This window comes from Chenopodium quinoa, unplaced genomic scaffold (genome assembly GCF_001683475.1).
Source record: "Chenopodium quinoa cultivar QQ74 unplaced genomic scaffold, ASM168347v1, whole genome shotgun sequence".
Classification (NCBI taxonomy): Eukaryota; Viridiplantae; Streptophyta; class Magnoliopsida; order Caryophyllales; family Amaranthaceae; genus Chenopodium; species Chenopodium quinoa.
The window spans coordinates 3,490,404-3,509,507 of record NW_018742484.1 but is presented as its reverse complement, the minus strand read 5'-3'; the positions used below and the strand labels follow the sequence as shown (position 1 = coordinate 3,509,507).

Here is a 19,104-nt window from a genome sequence, read left to right as displayed (position 1 = left end):
GTGCTTAGAGTTCGATTTTTTTTTTCGCAAACCTATTTGATCTAGAATCGAGATCTGCGATTTTTGTAATCTGTTTGTGGTTAGGTAATTACCTATATTTAGTTAGGTCATTACCTGAAAAATTTATTTTTAATTACAAACAGATTATATATAAAACATTGTTTACCTTATGTAATGACCAAAAATAGTTTAGGTCATTACCTAAGCCACAAACAAGTTCGCGAACAAATCATTACATTTTTACGGATCAAACAGAAGGGGCTCGAAAAGAAAAAAAAACCGAAAGGTTGTCTTCTCCGATTATACTTTAGGAAGAACGCCCATCATTCAACCTAAATCACTATGCCACCGTCCACCGCAATATTGTAAAACACCTGTATGATTCTTCCTTAACAAATGCTTAAAAATGATATTGTAAATGAGAATTTTTTAATGAACAAAAACCTAAAATGAAATACTGCAAAAATTAAAACGTAAAAAACACAATTGATATACGAATTTTAATCCCGAATTAAGGCATTTTTACATAAATCAACAATTAACAATGATTTTGGGAATGGGTGGCTAATCTATGACATGAATGAAGAACGTTGATGAACAATTTTAATTTTGGTGTTTTTAATTGCAATTATAATTTCAAAAATTAATTTATAATAATGTATATTTTAAAAATACATGTATTAAAAAGAATACATTAAAACAATACAATTTTAATACATTATGGACATTAAAAATAATTCAAAATTAATATAAAAATTAATAAATATGGGCCATTCAAATTTTGCCACAACAACAAATTGTGGTGCCTTTTTTAAAGAATGACATTGTAGAATTTTTTTGATTTTAAACCTAGACAACTTAATACAATAATACTTATCCATAAATCCATTATGATCTTATATTTTTATATATTCATATAATTTTCCTTTGAAAAACAGATGATACATATGCAATTAAATGCTGGCTCTTAATCATCTCAAGCCTGTCTTACAAATTTAATAGAGAATATGCAAATGAAACGAAAGTGGAATTCACGTCCTATCATAAAAATACTTGGTATTATATATACAGCGAAAATCATTTGAGAATCAAATCCAACTCATAATCCATGATAAATTTTTTTTAATGGATCTAATATAACAACCTAAGCACAGATGCTAACCTTTTTTTTTTTTTTTTTTTTTTTTTTTTTTTTAAGGATTGTTCGTCGTCCTTACTTCCATTAAGTCTTCAAATGATAAATTATTTCGATGAAAGATGAGAAGATGGAAGAGTGGAAGACCATGTATTCATCTCATTGAGCCCTTATTAGGCCTTAGCTCCATTGTTGCCTTCATCTATTGTGAATTAATTTGGATCGTTCTCTGATAAATGTACGGGAGTAATACTTATGTTGAGTTCAGTTAAGTTTGAGCCTCTAGGGTTTGACGATGGCAAATTATGTTATTGACTAACATGGTTTCTATTTTGTGTTTTTTGATACGTCATCTTATCTTTTCACTTTTTATTTTTTATTTTTTTTGTATGAGAAAATTTAAGTGAGATAGATTAGGTAATGGTTAAATAATAGGGATGCTTTCATATATAACTCATTGCATTGTTATGTGTGAACTAAAAGAGTATTGCGATACAATCAACCAATAACATAATACTAAAACAGACATCAGAATTGACACGTGTCATTTCATGGTGCTGTTTTTTGCCTCCAAAACTCACCCTCCCTTTTTAGCAAATAATATTCTTTTATTTTTGGAATATTCTATATAATACAACTATAATAATATTATTCCAAATCTAATATATTATCTTTACATAAAAAATATTTTCGTTGTTTGATTAATATTTTCATGTTTATTAAAAGTCATTTATAAATAAGTCTTTAGTCATATAGTCACTAGATTGTATAGTTTTATTGGGAATAATATGCATCATTAATGTAATATAATGTATATATACTACTTTAAAATATTTTCAACACAACTAATAAAAAATATATTTTTTTTTCTCAATTGTAGTTTTTATAAATTTTGCCTAATTATTTTATTTTTCTATATGCATTGCATTTGTTTATTTTCCACATGAGTTGCCTCATTTTTATATTATTATATCATAATTAATTATGGGAAAAAAATTATTACTACCGTGCATTGCACGGGCACTAATCTAGTGTGATCTAATGAAAAGACCGAATGATATAGAAGTGGAGTGGGAAATGAAATCAATTAGGCAAGTGCTCTATGCTGATTAATTTGATAATTTTGTAATATTTGCATTTATGATTCTAAATGTAGATCATGTATATGAATTTAACATCTCGTGCCCGACCGTGTCCCCTTTTTTTAAATGACGTTTTCCCGTATCTGTTTTATATTTGTATCAGTGTCAATACCTGTTCTCGTGCAATCTAGCTGGCATCCCTAACTGATATTTGTTAAATTCAGTTGATGATCGAGACTAAATATTCCAAATTCCAATCTATAGTTCTATACTTATAAGATACAGATCAACTGAAAAGTGGAATTCACGTATTATCATTATAGTATTACAAAAAGACTGATCATTCATTTTATTATTGTTGTGCGACAGCGGAAGCAAAGGTCGTAAACAAACAAGAAAACAATAAAGAAATTCAATGCAAACAATAAGAACAACACCAAGAATTTACGTGGTTCACTATCGATGTGATAGCTACGTCCACGGGCACCGAGATCGAATGATTTCACTATAAACTGCAAAGATTACAAAGATGATTCTTGTATTTCTCAAGAACGGCTTTTCACTCTGTCTCTCTTAACCCTAATACTGATATTAGGGAGGTTTTATATTAATCCCTAATTAAAAGATACTTGGGCAAAAAGATAATAAAATAAGATAACCTAAAACCGCAAAATCCGCGTTCCGTATTTTTCCTTCTCCGCCCGGTCAGACCGGGCAAGGTCTGCCCGATCGGGCGCGAGAAGAAAACTCCATACGAATGCTTCAACGTATCCAACCCCCACCGCCCGGTCAGACCGGGCAAGGTCTGCCCGATCGGGCGAAGGCTCGCCCGGTCGGGCGAAGGCTCGCCCGGTCGGGCGCGAGAGCAGCTTCTTCAACGAATTTGCCAGGCACCTCTTCTTCTTCCGCCCGGTCAGACCGGGCAATGTCCGCCCGATCGGGCGGACAAAGCTACGAAGTACGAGTCACCTAATATACTTATCAACAATCTCCACCTTGACGAGAACTCGTAGTCAGCAAACGACCCCATCAAGACATAGTGAAAAAACATCTCAAGCCAAACCCGATGCAGGACTCATGCATAAGCCATACATCCCGATAAGTCTTCAACCAAGACCCATCACATACTCGTCTCCAAGTATAACAACTCATAATGCTCCACCTGCATCACAAGCCCCGGGCAAGCTCCACCTTAATGCCAACACACCTACACCAGGAGCTCCCCAACTTCGCCCCTCAGGGCCTACTACATCACGTAGTAATCAATATTTAGCAAGTCTAAGCAATGTTTAAACTTGCTAAACGGAACAGGCTTAGTGAAGAAATCAGCCGGGTTGTCAGCAGTCCCAATCTTCTTCACCTTAATCCTCTTGTCAGTACGTAAGAAATGATACCTGACATCAATGTGCTTCGTCCGATCATGGTGTACTTGATCTTTAGCTAAGCAAATCGCACTTAGACTATCACAATACACTGTAGCAAAATCCTGTGCAATACCCAGTTCACCTACTAGGCCTTTGAGCCAAATAGACTCCTTAGCTGCAGAAGTTAGAGCCATATACTCAGCTTCAGTAGTTGACAACGTAACTGATGACTGCAATGTAGACTTCCAACTAACCACAGAACCACCCAAAGTGAACACATAACCAGTCACAGACCTCCTGGTATCCACATCAGCTGCATAATCAGAATCACTGTACCCAGTGACCAAGCATTCCTTACCATTCCCGTACACAAGACCAATATCAGCTGTCCCTCTCAGGTAGCGAAAAATCCTTTTCACCCCTTGCCAGTGTTCCCTCCCAGGTCGAGCCATAAACCTGCTTACAACACTAACAGCATGCGCAATATCCGGCCTAGTACAGACCATAGCATACATCAAACAACCAACCGCGTTTGCATATGGAACTCTAGACATATAAGACAACTCCTCCTCTGATTGAGGTGACATAGACAAAGACAACTTACAACTAACAGTAGTTGGCGTACTTATAGGCTTCGATTTTTCAATTCCTGTCAAAACCTTGTGAAACCATAAAAGAATCAAACCTTTTGTACCACTGTCGGGGGGATTGCTTAAGTCCATACAATGACTTTAGCAATCTGCAGGCATAGTGTTCCTTTCCAGGAACTTCGAATCCTTCGGGCTGCTTCATCAGAATCTCCTCCTCCAAATCGCCATGAAGGAAAGCCGTTTTAACATCCAACTGCTCCAGCTCAAGATCAAAATGTGCTACAATTGACAATAACACACGGATAGAAGTATGTCGAACCACAGGTGAGAATATCTCAACAAAATCAACCCCTTCTACCTGACTGAACCCCTTAGCAACTAGCCTAGCCTTAAAACGTATTTGCTCAGTTTCCGACAACCCTTCTTTCTTCTTGTAAATCCATTTACAACCCACAAGCTTCCTCCCTTCCGGTACTTTTACCAGTTCCCACACTCTGTTCTTGTAAAGAGACTGCATCTCTTCACCCATTGCGGCAAGCCATTGCGCAGACTCACTACAACTAATTGCTTGTTTATATGTGGCAGGTTCAAATGACTCTACATCATCAGCTACACTCAATGCATAACCTGTCATCGCATCAACACAGCAATTTCTTCCCTCCATCTCTTCAATCAATCTAACAGGCTTCTTGATAACTCGTTTAGGCATCTCAAGAATGGTGTCAGGTTGACTAGATGACCCCTGATTAGATTGCTCCACCTCATCCCCAGAGTTAGAATGAGTAGGAGTAATCTCAGGTTCAGGAGTACCCGGCACTGGAACATCAGCATCATCATCAATATATTGTACCCGAGGTAAATCAGCAATGGTAGACTGATGTACCTCAAGTACCCCATCTGTCTGTAATAAATTGTCTCCTTCCCTTCTCAAATCTGAAATCTCTGCATTTTTAATTGAATACATGGTGTTTTCATCGAAAGTAACATCCCTACTAAGAATGACCCGACCCTCCGAAGGTGAAAAAATTCTAAACCCCTTCACACCATCCCCGTACCCAACAAAACACCCCTTCTTGGCTCGTGGATCCAGCTTACCCTCAATAACATGATAATAAGCAACACAACCAAAAATCTTCAAATTCGAAAAATTAGGCAACTTACCACTCCAGATCTCAAACGGAATTTTGGAATCAATTCCAGAATGAGGACCCCTATTAATGACATAACAAGCTGTTAACACAGCTTCACTCCAGTACCTCCTCCCAAGCCCTGCATTAGAGAGCATGCATCGAACTCTCTCTAGCAGTGTCTGATTAACCCGTTCTGCTACACCGTTCTGCTGTGGTGTCTTCCTGACAGTATGATGCCGACCTATACCCTCATCTGCACAGAACTGATTAAACTCGTCTTTGCAAAACTCTAGCCCATTGTCCGTTCGTAGCTTCTTGATCTTCCTTCCTTGTCGATTTTCCACCAAAGCTTTCCATTGCTTGAAAACTTTGAAGGCCTCATCCTTTGACTTAAGCAACCTAAGCCATGTGTATCGGGACTTGTCATCAACAAATGACACAAAATAGTGGTAACCTCCCATACCTTCAACTCTAGATGGACCCCAGCAATCTGAATGGATGTAATCGAGCACTGCATCAGTAATGTGAGCACCCTTGCTGAACTTTGACCTGTGTTTCTTACCAAACACACAATGCTCACAAAATTCAAGGTTGGCAACCTTGACCCCGGATAGAAGACCCCTCTTGGACAATAGCTGCATCCCCTTCTCCCCCATATGACCAAGCCTCATGTGCCAAATCTTAGTCATCTCCTGGTGAGATACAGATGCGCAAACCGCAGAACTAGGCAGTGTAACACCCTCAAAAACATAGAGGGTGTTCCTTTTGATACCCTTAAGTACCAACTCAGAACCTCTGAAAATACACAACTCCCCATCTGAAAACACACCATTGTACCCCAAGTCATCCAGGGTACCCAATGAAATCAGATTCTTTCCTAAAGCAGGAACATGCCGTACATTAGTCAAAGTTAACCTCCGCCCATCAACAGTCCTCAACCTCATGGAACCAATACCTGTGACCTTACATGGAGCATTGTTACCGACTATAACCATACCCCCATTGCGAGGTTCATATGTATCAAACCAATCTCGACGTGGACACATATGGAACGAACACCCCGAATCTAGAACCCAGTTATCAGATAAATCATCAGACCTAGCAGAACTGACTAATGCTAAATCTTCCTCTGAATTATAGCTCTCATTCGGTTTCTCTTCAACTACAGCAGCCTGGGACTTGTTTTTCCTCACCGGACAATTATTCCTAAAGTGACCCGGTTCTTTACAGTAATAACATGTTTTAGTAGTAGTTTTACTAGATCCATCCTTGCCGTTTCCAGCACCCGACCCAGCATTGTTCCCCTTGTTAAACCCCTTATTCTTTTTAGACTTTCCGGACTTAACAAATAACCCACTACCATTATCCCCATTATCACTCGTAGCTTTCATTCTGAGTTCCCTAGTATGAAGTGCTGCCTTCACTTCTTCTAAGGTTATAGAATCCTTACCAACAACAAAAGACTCTACAAAATTCTCAAAGCTAGACGGTAGAGATACAAGTAAAATCAACGCAGCATCCTCATCATCAATTTTAACATCTAAATTACGTAAATCAAGCAAAATAGAGTTAAGTTTTTCTAGATGTTCCCGTAAGGAAGTACCTGACTGCATCCGGAGGCTAAACAACCGCTGTTTCAGTAATAATTTGTTGGTCAACGACTTAGTCATATACAATGACTCCAGCTTCAGCCACAATCCAGCCGCCGTTTCCTGATCAGCAACCTCCGTGATGATTTGATCATCAAGACTAAGTAATATGGTAGAGTGTGCCTTCTCTTCCATAACTTCTAACTGCGAGTCAGTCGGTCCGTCTCCTGACTCCGAAGTAGTACTCTTTGGAGCCAACGGACGCCATATCTGCTGTTGTTTTAACAGAGCCTTCATCTTAATTTGCCATAGCCCGAAACTATTTTTCCCGGTAAACTTCTCAATTCTTATTGTTGAATCTCCTGCCATTGTTATCTTCAAGAAACTCTCCAAGGATTGAACCTGAGCTCTTGATACCAATTGTTGTGCGACAGCGGAAGCAAAGGTCGTAAACAAACAAGAAAACAATAAAGAAATTCAATGCAAACAATAAGAACAACACCAAGAATTTACGTGGTTCACTATCGATGTGATAGCTACGTCCACGGGCACCGAGATCGAATGATTTCACTATAAACTGCAAAGATTACAAAGATGATTCTTGTATTTCTCAAGAACGGCTTTTCACTCTGTCTCTCTTAACCCTAATACTGATATTAGGGAGGTTTTATATTAATCCCTAATTAAAAGATACTTGGGCAAAAAGATAATAAAATAAGATAACCTAAAACCGCAAAATCCGCGTTCCGTATTTTTCCTTCTCCGCCCGGTCAGACCGGGCAAGGTCTGCCCGATCGGGCGCGAGAAGAAAACTCCATACGAATGCTTCAACGTATCCAACCCCCACCGCCCGGTCAGACCGGGCAAGGTCTGCCCGATCGGGCGAAGGCTCGCCCGGTCGGGCGAAGGCTCGCCCGGTCGGGCGAAGGCTCGCCCGGTCGGGCGAAGGCTCGCCCGGTCGGGCGCGAGAGCAGCTTCTTCAACGAATTTGCCAGGCACCTCTTCTTCTTCCGCCCGGTCAGACCGGGCAATGTCCGCCCGATCGGGCGGACAAAGCTACGAAGTACGAGTCACCTAATATACTTATCAACAATTATATTACAAACAAATAAACAAAGTCGTAGTCCATGGAAAATTATTGAAAGCATCTAACAACCTGAGGATTAATCTTAGGAATTGATGTTAATAATTTTCAATCCTTTTTATTTGCGGCTCAAATCCCCTATAAATATATTCAATCTTGGTTATATTCAAATTCAACCTACAATATCGTCTATCAAACTTCTTTCTATTCTTAGAGTCTATTTATAACTTCCCATCTTATTTACTCAACACGAAAATGGCTCACCAACAACAGCTAAAAAAGTCTTTGGTGATCATGGCAATGGCAATGCTTGTGATGGCCTTGGCTGTCGGCTTCCAGACGCCTTGAAGAACAACTGCCTGTGTCTCCTATAACAGTGGACCAGGATGCAGGGGTTGTAAGGGCGCATGGTACTTCCAAAGCCCCAATGAACGGTTGCCTGAATGTCAAAGCGGCGGGTGTCAAACCTTGTGGCAACCTCACAGCTCCCGCAATCGGTGGCGGTCCGGCCCAGGTTGCAACCCCACCTCCTCCTCCTTCTCCAGCAGCCGAGACTGGATACTGATCATGTCATTCTATTGCTTGCTCGATAGCTCCCATGTTGCTGCATATATGCATGCATGCATGATTCATCATTTTCATTTGCTTCTTCTTATGCCGTTAATTATTACTCATTTATTTACTTCTTTATTGATTTTCTAAAACTTTTTTACAGCAATTACTTATTAGTCCACGTCCAAGTGAGGATTCGTAAAACAATCCCTCAAATTAAATAATTTGAATTGGACTAGTTGGTTAATGTATACCATTTTGGTTTGGTTTGTAATCTTATTAATAAGTTTACAAGAGGTGTGTGATTGTGATGAAATTATAACTTTATTATTCTTATACTAAATAAATTTATAAATGAGTTCTTTCGTTCTAACTAACGTGTGATTTTAGCTCCAATTCATTACTCCAATTACGGATTATGGTACTAATTTAATACTTTCATCGTTTCATTTTATTTGTCCTATTTAACAAAAACTTTCACAAAAATAACCAAACATTGGTAGTAAATAAGGTGAATGGAGTAGCATTTGAAATAGAACTATGGGACTAAAAGCAATTAGTCAAGACTTAAGAGTCCTCTATAATCTATACGACTCACCTATCATACATGGGCTGGTTATCAAGATAATGATCCTCCTTTGGCCCAAATTAATTAGACCATATACTTATCAAATTGATTGATAACGGATAAATTAAGACATGAAATATGCAGCCCTGTCTTATCATGCAATCGATATTAGACAAATTCAGCATTAGGCCTTGATCTTATGCTCGAACTCAAATGAAATTTTAGAAATCGCGTGCATCTTTTTTGATTATCAAGAAGAAAAATCCAACATGTTGAAGATCGTTTAATTAAAGGGCATCTTACCCGATTAGAATCACACGATAATCAACAACTAACCTTCTAAAGATCAAAGACAGAGGCATATTAGCTTGGGTGGGGTCAATTGACCCTGTAAATTTGATAATTTTGAAAATATTCTCTGTAAGATTTGAAATTTTATTTTAAGTGTTTCAACAAAACATTAAATCCATTCAAACTTAAATTTTTTAATTGACATCGATTTTTTAGATAGGCCACTATATGTTCATGTGTGTGATCGAAATAATTTCTATGGAAATTGATGTGGTATGTAAATGTTAATTAAGGTGTATTTAATGAGACACAGGGAATTATATCATACTATAAACAATATTTTCTTACAAAACTAAAACTTAACTTACAAACTACACTTAATTATGAAAAGAATTGATTCATCAACAAGACTAATTTTTAATTTAACAAAATTCAAAAGTATGGCGGTCTATAATCATGTTCAATTATGGGCACAGTTCTAGTTGCAGGAGCAATAGGAGCCCTAACATGCCCAACCATGCTAACTTGCAATGCTTCCTCTTCATAAGCCCTTCTTACCATTTCTTCCAATTTCGACCTCTTCTTCGCCTTCACAAGCATAGCAATCAATAACAACCCCAACAAGAAGGCACCCAATGCCGCCCCTACTGAGCTCCCTAGCGCGATTTTCCATCTACTTATCCCCTTCTTGTACTCCACCGGAGGAGACGGACGAGTTACCTTGATCACCAATCCAATATGGCCTTGCCTTTTGGCTTCACAAACATGAGGTGACACCATACTTGTTAGTGTCACCTTACCTTTGCCTTCAAAATTAGCACAATATGGCATTATACCCTTAATACTCCTCGAATCGATTCGACTCACATTGGTGAAATCTACCTTGATTGGATCTTTATCAGCAATAATCCGAAGCTCAAATGGGTCAGGTCGACTTACATTTTGATAATCATCACCACCATTGTAAGCTAATAGGCCTAAAATTGGTGTAACAAGTTCATACCCTTGTAAATTATAATTATCATAGTACATGTTAGACAAATTTAATCCTAACTCTTGTCTAATTAATATAACTCTCTCTACACAAGGAGTAATCTGAACTCCTTTGCGTAAGTAAAACTCTTTAACTCGAGCACCGTACCTTCGTAGGCTACCACATCGAAACCTCGCTGTATCAACCTTAATGCCGGAGAGATTTGTAGGTAATTGTACATTGCTCACCACTCCTGTTTGGAAGTTGTTCTTGTCGAATAACCCGACCGTGTAGTCTCGAACAACAAGATCAAGGAGACGAGGAGATCGAATGTTAATGACTGTTTTACCCTCCGTCATTGTTAGTCTCTCCGTACTTGATGATGGTGATAATGCCAATGACAAAGGTGGCAATGCCAATGATATAAGAGGAAGAAACACCAAAAACAGGGGAAAAACAGAGCCCATATGTATGTTAAGAGGGAATAACAAGGGGTTATTAAGGTGTGATTAACAAAATTGATTATGATATTGGAGCGGGTTTCGCATCGAAAGGAGTGTTGTTAATGAAAGGTAGCAGCCTTTTTGGGAAAAATCAGGGGGAATGAAGAAGAGTATATGAGAGAATGAGAGGGAAAGGTTATAGAAGAACAGAGTTGAAACAGGGAAAGAAAGAAAAAGAAATGGGGAAAGTAAAGTAGATGTTTGTTTTTCCATGGCATGGAAATTAATTGAGATAGAATAAACATTGAGTTGGGCCATGATAAAAACTTTATGTCAAAAGATTTACCTCCTCTTATAGGGTATGTGAGAGTGGCAAATGATTATGGGAGCATTAAGAGCTTTTTGCATGTTTTTGTAGGTTTTCTTTTTAAGCCATGGGTTGTATGAGATGATTTATTTTATAAAGTGACTAGTTTAGGATTGGTCACTATCTAGTGGATTTAATTGTTTTTTCTTATATGGGAAAAGGGGGTGTATAGATATATTTTTATATATTGTATTGATATTTATCATGTATAGACATAAATGGAACTAGACGATAATTTCTTGTCATAGTATGTGGACAATGAATTGAAGGTAAGTCCAAGTGGATTGAGCTTGAATAGAATATGGAAAATGGGTCACTTGGATTGAAATTAGTTCATGATTATTAGTTACATGTTATTTTGATTGAATATAATCATGTATGGACATAATAGGACTAAACAATGGTTTCTTGTCACAATATATGGACAATGAAATGAAGAAGTGATTGAGCTTGAATAGAACATGACAAATGGGTTGATTACTTGATTGGACTGAATTTAGTTTGCATTACTTGATTCAAGTTATTCTTTTGATGGTCATTTATGTTAGTCATTTAAGTTCGATGCACCTCATCACATATTCAAGTCTATTGATAATAATTAAAATCAACGTATATTATGCAAACTTTTATAGTAAGTCATTTCAAGTCTTGTCAAAAATTGTGTCATCTAGTTTTGTAACTATTCGAATTTAATCTATGTTTATTTCGACATAACTTGACATATCTCATACAAAATAGTTCAGGCTAGGCAAAATAAGTTTATATAGCTAACTTCAAACAAATTAAGTCAAATAAAAGTTTTAGATTGTGTTAGGATCAAAGTCAAATATGAGCAACTTTTTTTAATTGCACTTCTTTGCATTAATCCCTTCTTTGTCTATTAAAAAAAAATTCAACAATCAAAATACTTATGAATCCATAATTTAATGTCCTGTAAAGTTTAGTGTACCACAACTACCTATCATGTTTGTGGTTGTAAAAAAACTTTAAGCGATTATCTCCAATTTAATTTCTCAAACTTTTTGACAGAATGTACATTGCTGACAATGGATCTTGAAAAGCACTTCTAGTGTTGATCACGGTTTTTAATTTAAATAATTTATTTAAATCAAAAGTGGTGATCATAGTTAAGACTTATAGCAATGTCAAAGTATATAATTAAGCTAGTTGATCAAGTTAATTATAATGGGGTGTTTACTCTATGACCACTGAAATTTAAAAACTAATTAGATTGAGTAAAAAAGGATCTAAAAAGGAGAAAATATTGACTATTGTGGTGGAAAAGGTGAAAAGTAAGGTGACAAAAGAAGCAAAGGAATGATTTGGAGCATGAGAGTGATGATGATAATTCATATGATAAAAGGCTAATAAAAAAGGAGACTGGGGCGTGCTGGGAAGTACTTATCAAGGGATAGGAGAGAGAAAAAAAAAAATAGCAATGCATATGCAAGTTTCTACCTTTAGGGCTCAACTAGTTGATCATTGTGTTGGTGTTATGTCTCCTTAATCTAACCTCTTTTGTGGGGTGTGGTATCATCTTGTACATTTGTACTATGTTGTTCTAGGCTTTACGCTCTCATGTCAATGTTCTCGTGGACTCGTGGTCTATAACCACGTATCAAAGTTTTCGTGGACTCGTGAATTGTATAGAAATCATGCAACTTAAAATCATTAAAACTAAGTGTTATCATTGTTATGAGGTGAATGAAACTTGATACTCATGTTCAAAACTCGTTTATATTACATTAATATCTTTATGCCTCTATCTCCACACACATAATGATATTTTAGTGATGTATGGATACAACAAATTAAAGAGCAGAGTTGAAATAAATGTAAAATCAAATCAAACTCATGTTTAGCCATGTTAGAGTTTGGCTTAGCTTGACTCATGGTTAGTCTACTACAAAACTTTATTAAATGGCTTTACAAATATGCTCTTCCAATAATGTTATACGAATTATGTAAGACGGTTTTCCATTTTATAAAATAAAATTTCCAAACAAAAAAAAAATGGAAAAAAAAAACTACACTTGCTACATTTGTCAATAATAAAAATACATCATATTTTTTGAATGTCAAGTACAATATAAAACTACTATTTAGAGTTTGAAGTATAAAGAGAATCTTGTCCAAAAAGATTTGACAATACTAAACATAAGAGATTGTCGGTGAGAAGATTGATTTCATTCGAAAAAGAAATGTCAGTAATAGAAATCAACTCCAAACGCCAAAAAGGACACTATTTGATGAAAACACTTTTAGTGTTTTTTGAAAGATTGTTGATCCATAATGATGCATGAGCTTGGCAATTAAAAGTAGCTAGGCATGCATGCTTTATCCTCTGTGAATTGAACAATTTTACAAATAACAAGGGTGTCCAATTAGTGAAGTTGAGGCTTGAGGGATAAAAAAATAAAAAAATGTGTGTAGGCTTGAGGATTGAACAATTTTACACATAACAAGGGTGTCCAAAAATTTGTGTAATTTGACTCTCTGATTTTTCCATCGAAATATTCTCCGGCCTTTAAGAATTTAAGGGAACATCGATACCAAATCTGTTACTCATTGTCATTGTCAATACCATATAATTCTTGTAAGGCATCTATCCTAAGTGTATGTCTACCATGACATTTTTGTAATTTTCGTCAAAAAATAGAACAAACTCTTGTGTGTACGGTGCTAGGAAAGAGAAGCAAAGGCATAGATAACGAAAAGGGAGAGAAGAAAAATTGAAAGAGAGGGGAATACAGATCAGATGGGAAAGAAAAAGTGAAATCAGAAACATTACATTCATTGATAGTAAAAGAATGGGAGGGGAGAATAATATACCACAAAAAGATTTTACCTATATTACGCGAAGGTTTCACTTGTACCACTAGATCATTCAGCGGTTTAATTTACCACTCCATAGCTTAATACAAGTAGTTGTATATGGTATATCTTGCATGTACATCAAAATCAATGGTAATTAAAAGATGACATTTTTTTTTATCTAAAAGTCGTGGTATACATGATAAGCTACATATCATTAGGTAGGCAATATCACCAATATATTTCTTAAACATGGCCCATATCCTCCAACATTTCTATCTAGAAAGTAAAGGAGAAAACTCAAGATTTACTCTAAAACGAACTTAACAATATGAAAAATTGCATTAACATTTGTATCTTCGGAGCCACACATTTTCTCAATCGGCTACACTTAAGATACAAGAGATCTATTCAAGGGTCAATAGGCAATACATCTAAATAGGCGATGTTGCTACAACATTGACCAACCAAGGGAAAATAAAAATAAATACAGAAAATCAAGGGTGATGATTGAATCATCGGAAGTTAACTTTGGCTTGATAAGTCATGCCTACACTCCAATAAGCTGGGACAACGTTGTAAGCAACGATAGTTTCACGGGTGGAGTAAGATTGGATTTTGAAAGAAAGACATTGGCCTCCTAATTGACCAAATGCTTGGTATGATGCTCCCCAATTGTGGCTCATGCTAATCCATCCCGTTCTAGAGCCTTTCACCCACATTTTGGCAATGTCGCCAGCACCACCAACATTCATTACCGTCGTTAGTAGCCAGTAGTTGTTCCCTTGGAGGCTAAATCTTATACCTCCTTTCTTTCCACATGGAACCCTGTTCGGCCACCAATGAATATAAAAATGATTCGAATTGATTATTACCGATTATAAATAAGTTTTGACCAAATTATTGATCTAAGCTACACTTATGGTATATAAAAAAAGCTTTAAGAGAGCATAACAAAAAAATATATTCCTAAGAACAAATAATAGGGCTAACAAATGATATGAGCAAAGTTTATTACCTCCTATATTGGACTGGAACAATGCCGGCCCTATAAAAGGCGATTTTCTTGAATGCAGGCATGGAGAGGTCAAAGTGGGCTCTAGGAGGGTTGCACCACCCGCCGGCATTGCTATCCTGGGCCCAATTTGGAGGGCATAGGTTAGTAGCAGTGACGGTAATGGAAGTCGAGCCATGGCCATAACCATTACGGTTGCACCATTATGACCCAACACACATTATTTGATAACAACTACCGCAACCATATCCATTGTTGAACAATACGGTGCTTAATGCAGCTGTATTGGTACCATACCCATTGTTGAACAAATTTCCATATCCACATGCTCCTCCTATAAATAGAAAAAAAATTCATCAATAATTCATAGATAATAGTTATAAATCATACTTTGTACGACGTAAATGATTTATTATTTCACTAGGGTAAAGTATAAAGGGAGGCATTAGGCTCAAACATGCATATTTGTTCTATTTACCCATAAAGGTAAGAGAGCCATGCACGTCTATTTAAATTACGAATAGAAAAAGCTAGCCATCTCTAATAAGAAGGATTAGAATAACTCATATTTCATATAAAGTTAAAATTACACATCAACACTAGACAATGTTAAACAAGGGTTATGTACTCGTGTGAATTGAAGTGTTTCATAATTTAAAAAAAATAAAAAAATTCAATGATTTAGATTTTACCCATTGTTTCAGAGGCACTATCATCACCATAAAAAGTTGCATGAGCGTATTTCCATTTACTTGGCTTGAAATAAGTAGCATATCCATTTGACAATCTCACCATTCCTAATACTACCACTACTGAAAACAACAAGCTAAATCGCCTTGATTTTTGCAAAAGAGAAACCATAATTATGATTAGATAAATTGTTTAGGGATTTGAGATCGTCAATTATAATTCCTAACAATATAAGATTAAGAGATGTAGGGATTTTGAATGATGATTTAGTTAAAAGACTATGCAAGTTTTATATAGTGTTACCAAATAAAAACAAATGGGAATGTACCTAAGCTACAACTTAGTGATTCCCACGAATAATAGTAAGGCCGAATAATAGAATATACACAAAATAAAGTCTACGTTACGTTGATCCGTCTTAATCACAAATGTTCAATGTTTGCGGTGGAAGATCAACGCTATTTACGTGCTAGCAAGTTATATTTGATTATCTTATATGACTATATAGTAAGTTGGTTGGAATAATTTTGTTTTATTTATAATGAGCGGATATAGTTATATAATTTCACGATTGTTATTTGATCGTTGTTAACAGTTTGTGAAACATGCACAATTTATTTAAATACTATACGGTTTAACCACCCCATTTTTTAAAAGTTAAAGTCACGTAGTAGCAGCATATAAGCATCTCCTAGTCAATTTTTCTATTAGAACGGGTCAAGCTAAGAAATATTGTTCTAGCTAGTAGGAGTCAGTTTCCTCGCCCTCGACCTCTGTTGAACCTTAGTAGTTTTGATGAGGATGGAAAAAGCAAACTTCAACTAATGAGATTTCTCTAAGTATTGAACTAGTGCAGGTGAAATAGACTCAGGAAGTGGAAGTGTAATCTGATTATAAAGATTCCTAAGAAAAATAAGAGAAAGATAGAAAGTATAGAAGAAGAGTTCCACACTGGAACTAGACAGTGACCCTTAACATGAACACAAAGAGAAGCTTCCTAACAGGAACAGGACAACAAGCTAAGAAGACTAGCTTGGACTGCGTTGAAGACAACAAATTCTAGAGGAACTTGGACTGCGAGTTCCAGCAAGGCGCTGAAGGAAAGAAGACAGCAGGATTCCAACCCTGGTATGCGAAGAACCCAAGTTCCAATAAGCATTACAGAGCTCGATGAGACAATCCAATGATAAACTTGAAGACTTTCATTGAGGTTTATGATTTTATGATAAGTTAATTTTATTAGGTTTGTTGTAAATACGTGTTGGATTAATATGCATGAAACTTATAAGAAATTTGATAAAGCTTGGCAAGCTAATAAAACCTGAAGTTTTACAAAAGATAAGTAGTTATGATCTATGAAAAAGATTTTTGGGTGATTTAATCTTATAAAATCTGGTTTACAAAATATTTATCTTTTTCTACATTTTTGTACTCGGTTTTCATAAAGAATTTCATGGAATGATTCATTTCGTATTGGGTTTTAGTTGCGGCAGCTTTTAATATTTATCTTTTTATAAAAAAAACCTACTTAGCGAATGAACACCTCTTATAAATAGGAGAATTATTTTTCCAAGATTAAGAGCTTTTATCATATTAGTTTCGGGTTTCATGTGTAGCTTTCCAATCACATATTAGAGTTTAATTGTTTGTATTGTTTTGGGATTTGGGTGAGTGATTTATAAAGCATACATTGAGTAGGCTTCTTGTGTGAAGCTGAGTGTTAAGTGCTCAGGGAGTACTGAGTGGAACATAAGTCCGGGAGTTAAGTTGGGTAGGATAGGGTCCTATCGAGTAGCAAGTTCAATCTGGAACTTGTGAGTAAAGGTCTGTGCTTAATAGGTTGTAACTAGGTGTGTTACCCTATTACAGTGGGTAGGTTTGGTGTTTGAAATCCCTTGGAGGGTCGAGGCTTTACTTCCAGTTGGGCCCTGGAAGGTTTCCTCGTACATCACTGTGTGTTTTTCAAGTTCCTTTTACATTTGTTTTAAATTTCCTCAAAAGTAGTCACTTAGGAACTCAGTACAATTCACCCCCCTTTTGTAATAGTTCGTCTCAACAAACAACCTCTTTCTTGAATAAGCTGATATTACGCTTGGGTACGTAGTTACGTACTTGCCCATGTCAAGCCAATCCACAAGCCTCATGTTTGTATCAGAGCGCTTAACTACGTACAATTAGATGGTAACATGGATTTTAAACAAAAAAAATACTTGTAAAAAAAATTATAATAGATAACAATATAAAATAAAGTAATGTGAGCTAATAAATATTACGGATTTTTCACCACATGCCCCTAAGCTATTCATTTATTCACCATATATATACCCATGAAACTTACAAAATTCACCATATATCTTCGAGTTTCACAAAAATGCCATCAAATGACTCACGGACGTTAACTCCGTTAGTCATTAAAGGTAATTATGCCACGTGGCATCCTATGATGGGCTCTTTTTTCAATTATTTATTTAAGTAATAAAAAATAAAAATAAAAAACTTCTAAAAAAACACCCTAGCCCCTCCTCCACCCCTACCACCTTCCCAGAGTCCACCCCTGCCAGCCTCCTCCCCCGCTCTAGCGCCGACACACTCCCTCCCGCCGGCGCCAGGCCTTCCCCACGCCGGCGACCACCACCTTAACACCCCATCCCCACTAGCGACCCCATGCTCTCTTCCCCCAATCTCTCTCCACATGCACAAACCTAGCTCCTTCCCCGCTCTAGCGCCGGCACCACCTCCACCTAGCTTATCCCGCTCCCCTACGGCTGACGCCGCACCCTCCCTACCCAATCCTGTCGCCCCCTTCTCCTTTCACTACTAAAAATTAACTAACGTTTTTGCGACTGCTTCAAACGGTCGCTGAAAATAGCAAAAATGGTCGCTGAAAATAATTGCGACCGTCAACGATCATAACGTGGTGGTCGTTATTCACTTGGTCGCAAAAAAAAATTATTACGACTGGTTGACGGTCGCAATAAGAATTGCGACTATTTTTATTATTTATAACGATCGCATGGTAAACGGTCACAAATTATTATCTTTGCGACCGTTTTCACAGCGGTCGCAAATCTGAAAAATAGCGACCGCCAAAAATAGTTTGTAAAAAAATTGAAAGAAAAAAAAAAGAAAAAACCCGCGTGCCAGTACTTTGCAACCAGCACCACCACTATTCCCACCCCACCCACCACCATTCCCACCCAAACCACCTCAACCCACCATAACCGTCCACCCTAAACAGCCTCTACCCACCATCGCCACCCACCCAAAACAACCCTTAAACAAAAAAAAAACATTTGAATTTATTAAAAAAAATAGACCTTACAAAAAACCACAAATTTATCAAAAATCCGCAAAGATAACGAAAATCAAACTAAAATTAATGAAAATACGAACAAAATCCACAAAACATGAACAAAA

The 19,104-nt window shown here is 36.8% G+C and overlaps 1 protein-coding gene across 1 annotated transcript; it reads right to left on the bottom strand.

The window, feature by feature from the left end:
- Positions 1-9,667: 9,667 nt before the first annotated feature.
- On the bottom strand, positions 9,668-11,526 carry LOC110719424. Its single transcript, XM_021898364.1, has one exon. The coding sequence runs from the start codon at positions 10,823-10,825 to the stop codon at positions 9,818-9,820; it is 1,008 nt and encodes a 335-aa protein (XP_021754056.1). The 5' UTR covers positions 10,826-11,526; the 3' UTR covers positions 9,668-9,817.
- Between the last annotated feature and the right edge of the window lie 7,578 nt (positions 11,527-19,104).

What these genes read in the sequence shown, in the direction of transcription:
- LOC110719424 (XM_021898364.1), bottom strand. Translation starts at nt 10,825, where the DNA reads ATGGGCTCTGTTTTTCCCCTGTTTTTGGTGTTTCTTCCTCTTATATCA.